Source organism: Ambystoma mexicanum, chromosome 12 (genome assembly GCF_040938575.1).
Source record: "Ambystoma mexicanum isolate Mex_15411 chromosome 12, UKY_AmexF1_1, whole genome shotgun sequence".
In the NCBI taxonomy this organism is placed as follows: domain Eukaryota; kingdom Metazoa; phylum Chordata; class Amphibia; order Caudata; family Ambystomatidae; genus Ambystoma; species Ambystoma mexicanum.
Window position 1 is genome coordinate 304,523,703 of NC_090936.1, and position 10,625 is coordinate 304,534,327.

General features: G+C 49.6%; 1 protein-coding gene across 1 annotated transcript; it reads right to left on the reverse strand.

Moving 5' to 3' along the window:
* Window positions 1-936: 936 nt before the first annotated feature.
* On the reverse strand, window positions 937-2,440 carry LOC138514484 (putative nuclease HARBI1). The gene is made up of 2 exons (XM_069629968.1): window positions 1,657-2,440; window positions 937-1,151 (listed from the first exon to the last, which is right to left on the reverse strand). The coding sequence occupies exons 1-2, from the start codon at window positions 2,438-2,440 to the stop codon at window positions 937-939; spliced, it is 999 nt and encodes a 332-aa protein (XP_069486069.1).
* Between the last annotated feature and the right edge of the window lie 8,185 nt (window positions 2,441-10,625).

Here is a 10,625-nt window from a genome sequence, read left to right on the forward strand (position 1 = left end):
ACCATCCACCACCAACACTGCTATACGGGACCTTGAAGGAAGTCTGTCCATGATGGAGGGCCGGCAGGAGGAGATGCATGGCTATCTTAAACAGTACCTTGCAGAAGGCGAGGCAATACGCCATGTCATCTGTGACAGCACTGCGGCCGTAATCCAGGCCATCAACTATAATGCTCAGCAAGTCTGGGATTGATTCAATGCTTTGGGCCAGATCCTCACCAGGATTGCAGGCAGCATGGAGCAGTGGCAAACTGCGGCTCTGGGGACACAACATCTACCTCAACTGCATCTACCATGCCAGCAAGTTCCGCACAGATCAGCCCTGTGCGCATGTCCCTGTGAAGTGCACAGCGCTCCGAGATGCAACCCCCACCTCTGAAGGGGGCTCCAAAGTAGCAGGGCCACCCTGCACATTCTGTTTAGCACCGCATCCAGACACATGTTGTGCCATTGATGACTTTGGGTGTTAGGGGGAGGGTGGAGGGTGGTGGTGGGTGGTGGGGTGTGTAGTACTGGGGATGTGGGGAGGGCATGGGGGTGTGTAGGGGTGTGTTGGGGGGATGGAGTTGGGTGATTGTAGAGTGTTAAATCATGTTGTACAAACCATCACTTGAATACACCTGTTGTGTACAAAACCTCACATGAGTGGACATTGCTTCTTTGGTGTGTGTCAATTTATTGCTTCATAGTGCGCTGCGCCATATACTCCCACACCAAGTGTCCACAGTTCCCAATACATGGCACCCTCTGCATCCCAGTACATCAGAATGATTTGTCTATGACCGAATGACGCACTGCACGACCCTCAAGTGTATCGCGTCCTGGCCTATGTCCAACATCTACTCCTTCCTCTCCTTCTACTTCACCAGGTGGTGGCAGCTCCATGTCAAGTGGCAGGGGTACGTTCCACCGGATGCACATGTTATGCAGCATTTTTCATACCATGATGATGTTGCCCACCTTCTCAAGCCCGTCAATGAGGGCGCCACCCGACCTGCTGAGGCAGCGAAACCTTGCCTTCAACAGAACAAAGGCCTGCTCAATAACGACATGCGTGCGTGTATGTGCACAATTGAAGTCCACTTCATGCCTGTTCTGCGGATTCCTGACAGGGGTGAGGAGCCACGCCTTCAAGGGATAGCCAGCATCACCTGAATGAGAGCAGAAGGAGGTAAGTGTAAGGATACTGCTCAGTTGCCATATGTGTTCAGCTTCTACATCTTTCATGTTCACATGCACTATCATGTCGATGGCAGCCACATCTACATAAATATATGCCCTGTACAGTACTTGCCAATCCATGGTGCTAGCCTTGGGTGCCATACATGACTTAGGGGCCTAGACATTGGAACCACCTGGCACCCCGATGCATTGTCAAGGTCCATAATGTACGCACATGTGAGGGTTTTGTGTCAGGGGATTACTCCAGAAGCTTTTAGCCCCCCCAACCCTCTCCTCTCATGGCAAGGAGGGCATTCCCCTTGCATATGCATGTAGGCCCCCCCAACCCTCTCCTCCCATGGCCCAAAGGGCATTCCCCTTGCATATGTATGTAGCCCCCCAACCCTCTCCTCCCATGGCCCAGAGGGTATTCCCCTTGTGTATGAATTTAGCCCCCCCAACCCTCTCCTCCCATGGCCCAGAGGGCAGACTCACCCAACAGCCAGCCACATCGTACAACATCTCCTTCCATGTAGCGGGGTAGTGAGGAGTTCCGCAGCACCATGGCATCATGCGTGGATCCTGGGTATCTGGCACAGCAATGTGTTATTATCTTGCTGGCATCATACACCATCTGCACATTGATGGAGTGGTATAGCTTCTGATTGCGGTACACCACCTCCACAGAATGTGGGACTACCAACTTTATGTGGGTGCAGTTGAGGGCACCAATTACATTGGGCATGCCGACCAGTGCATGGGATGCTATTTTGGTGGCAGTCGCCTCCTGTGGTGTCTGTGGTAGGGATATGTAGGCCCTTGCGTGCTTTAGTAGTGCATCCAGCACTTGGTTTAGCACAACAGAGAAGTATGATTGTGACATGCCATGCATTTGGCCCACTGTGTGTTGGTAAGTGCCGGTGGCCAGGAAGTTGAGCACAGAGGCCACCTTCAGCAGTGGGGAGATGGCTGTGCGGATGTTGATCAGGCTGACCAAGTCTTCCTGTATTAATTCTACTATGGTGGTGATGGTGTCCCTGTCCAGGCGGTACAGGGTGTGGATCTTTGCTGGGGTTAAGTAAAATGGATTGGCCCTTATGCGTGGAATTGATGGCTGTCTGCAGGGAACAACTGCATGCACTGGTGGGATTTGCTGGGCCTTTCTCACCCTCCTTATCCTCCTGCGTCTCCTCTGTGTTGCCTGTTGTGCTGCCTGCTCAAGGACTAGCAGTACAGGCATGTCCTCCAGCCCCAGTATGGCAAGTGCAAGTGCTATCATTTTTGTGTGGGAAGGGGTGTGGTGTGTGGGTGTGCTCCTTTTGTGCTGGGCCTGACTCCATTGCCTCCACCTGTGCTAATTGTGTGCACCTGTGGCAGTTGGTTACACAGCAGATTGCTCTTAAAGGGTGATCCGCGATGCTGGTATTGCCGGCATCAAGTTGGCCCTTCTTACCGGCATCTCGATGCAGGTATGCGCATGTCCGTGCGACTCGTGATGTCCTCTTCCTTGCGGCATGCTGGTATTACGGGAACAGCACCTGTGCGCACATCCGCATGCCGGTGCGGTGGTGCATGTCCACAGCGGATCCTTGTCGATGCCGATAGGACCAGCGTCTAGGGTCATAAGACTACGGACCGGTAATGGATGCTGGTATTGCCTTACCGGCTCCGTTATTATCGGACCGCCAACCTCATAATGAGGCCCCTTGTCTCCTACTTGATATTCCTTTTTAGTTGTCTTAAGGTCATAGTGGTTTTCATACTGTCTGCAGATCTTTCTAGATTCTGCTGAGCATATGCAAAAGCATGTTGAAGGTGTTTTCTCAGATTCTCAACATACTCATGAGTTGTGGAAGCATTTATCAATGCCTGCTCTTAGGTTTTGTAGAGTAGATGCTGGGGTAGCACCATCCTTCGTCCAGTCATCAGCTCAAATGGAGACATTTTTGTTGCAGAAGAAGGGGTATATCTGATGGCCATCAGGACAAGGGGTAATCGAATATCCTAACTTGGCCCAGAGTCTGCCACCATTTTTTTAATATGCTCTCAATTGTTTTGTTGTACCTCTTAACTCCACCACTAGAGGACTGCCGGTATGCAATGTGTAGTTTCCTTTTTACTCCAACTATCTCCCACATCTTTGTCATCACTTCACTAGTGAAGTGACTACCTCGGTCTAACTCAATCCTTTGGGGTACTCCAAAATGCGAGAAGATGTGATTGATCATCAGGGCAGCTGCTGTTTCTACCTTGCAATTTGGGGACCGGAGACATTCCACCCATTTAGTAAACAAGCATGTTACGGTTAACATGTACTTGTTCCCCTAGAGGAGCGAATCAGGGGCCCAATGAAATCGACTTGCATATCTGACCAAGGCAGTGTTATCCCCCTCTTTTGGAGGGGAACACAGTGTGTGAGTGATGTTGGCTGAAATTGTGCACACACAAGACACCCCTTGAAATATTGGTCAAGGTCCTGCCTTATGTGTGGCCAGTATGCAACCTCTCGCAAGATTTCTAATGTTGTATGAAACCCCTGGTGACCGTCTGTGGTCGCATCATGGACGTGACTTAGCATCAGGCTTTGGAATGAGGTAGGGTCCACCCACTGGTCACAGCCAGATATGGATCTCCTCACTAACAAACAATCTTGGATTCCGAACATTTTTGGATATTTCATCAACACTCTGAGGTCCTCATTCCCAATGCAATCGGTATCCGTCAGGGGAAAGTTCTCAGGGTCCTCAATGTGTTGATAAAGCTTACCAATTATTGGATCCCCTTTTTGAGCCGTAATCAAATCAGCATCTGGGGTCTCCTTACTCCACTGGGATAGGGGTGACCTGGATTTCCCCCAACAGGACTCGATCTCAAGTAGATGCTCTTGGATGGCTCCGGTTTTGGGCAGCTGATCAGTTGAGTCATTTCCAGTTTTGTCTGGTCCCTCTACTTTAGAATGACCCTTGATCTTTTTCCAGTAGATGGTCATCCCACTAGATGTGACCAGATCATCAATATTCTGTATTAATTTTCCATGTTTTAGTGGTTTATTGTTAGCACATAGCATGCCTATGGTTTTCCAATTTACCAGGTGCTCCAAGTACCCGTTCCGCATATAATCTGAATCAGTGATTATGACCAATTCATGTAGTTGGTGTTGGACAGCAGTGAGGATGGCTTGATGCACAGCCATCAGCTCTGCCACTTGACTACTACGGGGACCGATTTTGTACCCAGCAGAGGGTTCTGGGGCATCATCCACCCAGGCATTCCCCACGCTGGCCACAAGTTCCTTTTCCCCGTTGTTGTCAACATTGTAGGAGCACCCATCCACATAGACAGTGGGCATTCCCTCACACATGTCTTCTTCATAGACTTTGTGTGGGGAATTGAGTTACGCCTCCATGTTGTCCTTGATTTTAAGACTTCTGTCCTCGAGACAGCTTTCTCTGGCATGATCATGCAAGTCAGCCAGACCTTGCCTGAAGGGACTCTTTTTGTTTTGGCCATATCTGACCTCCTCAGGAAAGCCTTGCATTGACAGAATCCAGGAAGTAATTTGGGAATTACTCACATTTACGGCCCAGATTTTTTCACTTTGAAGATATTGCAGAGGCTGGTGTGGAGTCTCCACTATGATATGTTCCCCTTGGATGAACGGGCGGTAATTCTTCAATGCCCACACCATTGCCGGGAGTATCTTCTTATAATCCTTGAATTTTTCCTCCACAGAGGATAAAGTCTTACTCGCATAGGACATGACTTTATTGACCTTGTCATGCTTTTGGCATAATACTGCGGTCATGCATGTATTTGAGAACCCTGTCTTCAAGAAGAACTCCTTGTTTTTGACAGGGTAAGGTAGACAAGGCGCTTGTGAGATGCTTCTTTTGAGTTGTCTTACTTCCTCGGCTTGTTCTGGACCCCACTCCCACTTGACCCCACCTTCAATAGATGGATCAGGGGTCTTGTGATCTCTGCGTAATCCTCAATCAACTTTCTGCTGCAATTAGTCAGTCCAAGGAGGCTCATTAGCTCCTGCTGAGATATGGGGTCTTTTAGTTTCAGGAGTGCTTCTACTTTCTTTTCCTGGGGACAGAGGCCCTCAGGAGTTATCTCATGCCACAAGAAATTGACACGGGTCCTGCACCACTGTGCCTTTTGGAAAGATAGTTTTGCTCTGGCAGCCCTCAACTGTGTTAGAACGTAACGAGTCTCCACTATGTGTTCCTCCACAGTTGATCTTTTGATTAGGACATCATCTACATAGGCCAGGTTACCCCTTTCACCCAAGTCGGGCATGGCCTTATGGAAGAAGATATTAAATGTATTGCCGGAGTTGATGTATCCAAAGGGAGTCCGGGTCCATGTTTACTGCTGCCCCCTGAAGGTAAAGGCCAGGTTGTATTGGTGCTCCCTACTGACAGGAACGGTCCAGTACCCATTGGTCAGTTCAATGGCAGTGTATACCTTTGACCCCTGGATCTGGGCCAGCCCTTGGTCAATGTAGGGAAGAGGCCATCGGGAAGTGTGGACCCATTTGTTCAGCTCCCTTAGATCAGCACAGAGACTCCACTGACCGTTTGGTTTCAAAATCTCCAGCACCGGATTATTGAAGGTGCTGTGGACTGGACGAATTATCCCAGGAGACTCAAGGTTATAGTTTTACAACGGTAGCGGGCGCCCCTCTCTCGCAAGAACAGACATGATAACCTGTTCAGTGGTTATTAACCACTTGAGAGTTCGCAGCCACTGCTTTTACTCACTGTGCCTTTCACAGATGGGAAATATCCATTTGCATATCAGTCTTTGTCCTGCCCAGGGGCAGTCCAGCACCGAAATACAATGGCAATTCCAATCTGAACGAGAGTACCACCAGCAACCCCATACACGTGTTTCACCCTTGTTGGGGATCATCAGTGAGGTGAAGCTGATGCCTCTCTAAGCACAGTGAGAGGGAGACCACGTCTGGTTGCCCGCAGGAGACCTAGGGTTACCAATCCCAGGTTCCTTAACAAATAGTTTTACAAAGGTAGCGGGCGCCCCTCTCTCGCAAGAACAGACATGATAACCTGTTCAGTGGTTATTAACCACTTGAGAGTTCGCAGCCACTGCTTTTACTCACTGTGCCTTTCACAGATGGGAAATATCCATTTGCATATCAGTCTTTGTCCTGCCCAGGGGCAGTCCAGCACCGAAATACAATGGCAATTCCAATCTGAACGAGAGTACCACCAGCAACCCCATACACGTGTTTCACCCTTGTTGGGGATCATCAGTGAGGTGAAGCTGATGCCTCTCTAAGCACAGTGAGAGGGAGACCACGTCTGGTTGCCCCCAGGAGACCCAGGGTTACCAATCCCAGGTTCCTTAAAAATAGTTTTACAACGGTAGCGGGCGCCCCTCTCTCACTGTGCTTAGAGAGGCATCAGCTTCACCTCACTGATGATCCCCAACAAGGGTGAAACACGTGTATGGGGTTGCTGGTGGTACTCTCGTTCAGATTGGAATTGCCATTGTATTTCGGTGCTGGACTGCCCCAGGGCAGGACAAAGACTGATATGCAAATGGATATTTCCCATCTGTGAAAGGCACAGTGAGTAAAAGCAGTGGCTGCGAACTCTCAAGTGGTTAATAACCACTGAACAGGTTATCATGTCTGTTCTTGCGAGAGAGGGGCGCCCGCTACCTTTGTAAAACTATTTGTTAAGGAACCTGGGATTGGTAACCCTAGGTCTCCTGGGGGCAACCAGACGTGGTCTCCCTCTCACTGTGCTTAGAGAGGCATCAGCTTCACCTCACTGATGATCCCCAACAAGGGTGAAACACGTGTATGGGGTTGCTGGTGGTACTCTCGTTCAGATTGGAATTGCCATTGTATTTCGGTGCTGGACTGCCCCAGGGCAGGACAAAGACTGATATGCAAATGGATATTTCCCATCTGTGAAAGGCACAGTGAGTAAAAGCAGTGGCTGCGAACTCTCAAGTGGTTAATAACCACTGAACAGGTTATCATGTCTGTTCTTGCGAGAGAGGGGCGCCCGCTACCTTTGTAAAACTATTTGTTAAGGAACCTGGGATTGGTAACCCTAGGTCTCCTGGGGGCAACCAGACGTGGTCTCCCTCTCACTGTGCTTAGAGAGGCATCAGCTTCACCTCACTGATGATCCCCAACAAGGGTGAAACACGTGTATGGGGTTGCTGGTGGTACTCTCGTTCAGATTGGAATTGCCATTGTATTTCGGTGCTGGACTGCCCCAGGGCAGGACAAAGACTGATATGCAAATGGATATTTCCCATCTGTGAAAGGCACAGTGAGTAAAAGCAGTGGCTGCGAACTCTCAAGTGGTTAATAACCACTGAACAGGTTATCATGTCTGTTCTTGCGAGAGAGGGGCGCCCGCTACCTTTGTAAAACTATTTGTTAAGGAACCTGGGATTGGTAACCCTAGGTCTCCTGGGGGCAACCAGACGTGGTCTCCCTCTCACTGTGCTTAGAGAGGCATCAGCTTCACCTCACTGATGATCCCCAACAAGGGTGAAACACGTGTATGGGGTTGCTGGTGGTACTCTCGTTCAGATTGGAATTGCCATTGTATTTCGGTGCTGGACTGCCCCAGGGCAGGACAAAGACTGATATGCAAATGGATATTTCCCATCTGTGAAAGGCACAGTGAGTAAAAGCAGTGGCTGCGAACTCTCAAGTGGTTAATAACCACTGAACAGGTTATCATGTCTGTTCTTGCGAGAGAGGGGCGCCCGCTACCTTTGTAAAACTATTTGTTAAGGAACCTGGGATTGGTAACCCTAGGTCTCCTGGGGGCAACCAGACGTGGTCTCCCTCTCACTGTGCTTAGAGAGGCATCAGCTTCACCTCACTGATGATCCCCAACAAGGGTGAAACACGTGTATGGGGTTGCTGGTGGTACTCTCGTTCAGATTGGAATTGCCATTGTATTTCGGTGCTGGACTGCCCCAGGGCAGGACAAAGACTGATATGCAAATGGATATTTCCCATCTGTGAAAGGCACAGTGAGTAAAAGCAGTGGCTGCGAACTCTCAAGTGGTTAATAACCACTGAACAGGTTATCATGTCTGTTCTTGCGAGAGAGGGGCGCCCGCTACCTTTGTAAAACTATTTGTTAAGGAACCTGGGATTGGTAACCCTAGGTCTCCTGCGGGCAACCAGACGTGGTCTCCCTCTCACTGTGCTTAGAGAGGCATCAGCTTCACCTCACTGATGATCCCCAACAAGGGTGAAACACGTGTATGGGGTTGCTGGTGGTACTCTCGTTCAGATTGGAATTGCCATTGTATTTCGGTGCTGGACTGCCCCAGGGCAGGACAAAGACTGATATGCAAATGGATATTTCCCATCTGTGAAAGGCACAGTGAGTAAAAGCAGTGGCTGCGAACTCTCAAGTGGTTAATAACCACTGAACAGGTTATCATGTCTGTTCTTGCGAGAGAGGGGCGCCCGCTACCTTTGTAAAACTATTTGTTAAGGAACCTGGGATTGGTAACCCTAGGTCTCCTGGGGGCAACCAGACGTGGTCTCCCTCTCACTGTGCTTAGAGAGGCATCAGCTTCACCTCACTGATGATCCCCAACAAGGGTGAAACACGTGTATGGGGTTGCTGGTGGTACTCTCGTTCAGATTGGAATTGCCATTGTATTTCGGTGCTGGACTGCCCCAGGGCAGGACAAAGACTGATATGCAAATGGATATTTCCCATCTGTGAAAGGCACAGTGAGTAAAAGCAGTGGCTGCGAACTCTCAAGTGGTTAATAACCACTGAACAGGTTATCATGTCTGTTCTTGCGAGAGAGGGGCGCCCGCTACCTTTGTAAAACTATTTGTTAAGGAACCTGGGATTGGTAACCCTAGGTCTCCTGGGGGCAACCAGACGTGGTCTCCCTCTCACTGTGCTTAGAGAGGCATCAGCTTCACCTCACTGATGATCCCCAACAAGGGTGAAACACGTGTATGGGGTTGCTGGTGGTACTCTCGTTCAGATTGGAATTGCCATTGTATTTCGGTGCTGGACTGCCCCAGGGCAGGACAAAGACTGATATGCAAATGGATATTTCCCATCTGTGAAAGGCACAGTGAGTAAAAGCAGTGGCTGCGAACTCTCAAGTGGTTAATAACCACTGAACAGGTTATCATGTCTGTTCTTGCGAGAGAGGGGCGCCCGCTACCTTTGTAAAACTATTTGTTAAGGAACCTGGGATTGGTAACCCTAGGTCTCCTGGGGGCAACCAGACGTGGTCTCCCTCTCACTGTGCTTAGAGAGGCATCAGCTTCACCTCACTGATGATCCCCAACAAGGGTGAAACACGTGTATGGGGTTGCTGGTGGTACTCTCGTTCAGATTGGAATTGCCATTGTATTTCGGTGCTGGACTGCCCCAGGGCAGGACAAAGACTGATATGCAAATGGATATTTCCCATCTGTGAAAGGCACAGTGAGTAAAAGCAGTGGCTGCGAACTCTCAAGTGGTTAATAACCACTGAACAGGTTATCATGTCTGTTCTTGCGAGAGAGGGGCGCCCGCTACCTTTGTAAAACTATTTGTTAAGGAACCTGGGATTGGTAACCCTAGGTCTCCTGGGGGCAACCAGACGTGGTCTCCCTCTCACTGTGCTTAGAGAGGCATCAGCTTCACCTCACTGATGATCCCCAACAAGGGTGAAACACGTGTATGGGGTTGCTGGTGGTACTCTCGTTCAGATTGGAATTGCCATTGTATTTCGGTGCTGGACTGCCCCAGGGCAGGACAAAGACTGATATGCAAATGGATATTTCCCATCTGTGAAAGGCACAGTGAGTAAAAGCAGTGGCTGCGAACTCTCAAGTGGTTAATAACCACTGAACAGGTTATCATGTCTGTTCTTGCGAGAGAGGGGCGCCCGCTACCTTTGTAAAACTATTTGTTAAGGAACCTGGGATTGGTAACCCTAGGTCTCCTGGGGGCAACCAGACGTGGTCTCCCTCTCACTGTGCTTAGAGAGGCATCAGCTTCACCTCACTGATGATCCCCAACAAGGGTGAAACACGTGTATGGGGTTGCTGGTGGTACTCTCGTTCAGATTGGAATTGCCATTGTATTTCGGTGCTGGACTGCCCCAGGGCAGGACAAAGACTGATATGCAAATGGATATTTCCCATCTGTGAAAGGCACAGTGAGTAAAAGCAGTGGCTGCGAACTCTCAAGTGGTTAATAACCACTGAACAGGTTATCATGTCTGTTCTTGCGAGAGAGGGGCGCCCGCTACCTTTGTAAAACTATTTGTTAAGGAACCTGGGATTGGTAACCCTAGGTCTCCTGGGGGCAACCAGACGTGGTCTCCCTCTCACTGTGCTTAGAGAGGCATCAGCTTCACCTCACTGATGATCCCCAACAAGGGTGAAACACGTGTATGGGGTTGCTGGTGGTACTCTCGTTCAGATTGGAATTGCC

Coding starts and splice junctions, on each gene's coding strand:
- LOC138514484 (XM_069629968.1), bottom strand. CDS start 2,440: ATGATAGCACTTGCACTTGCCATACTGGGGCTGGAGGACATGCCTGTA. Junction 1,152..1,656: donor ACGATGTGGCTGGCTGTTGG/GTGAGTCTGCCC, acceptor GCTCTCATTCAG/GTGATGCTGGCTATCCCTTG.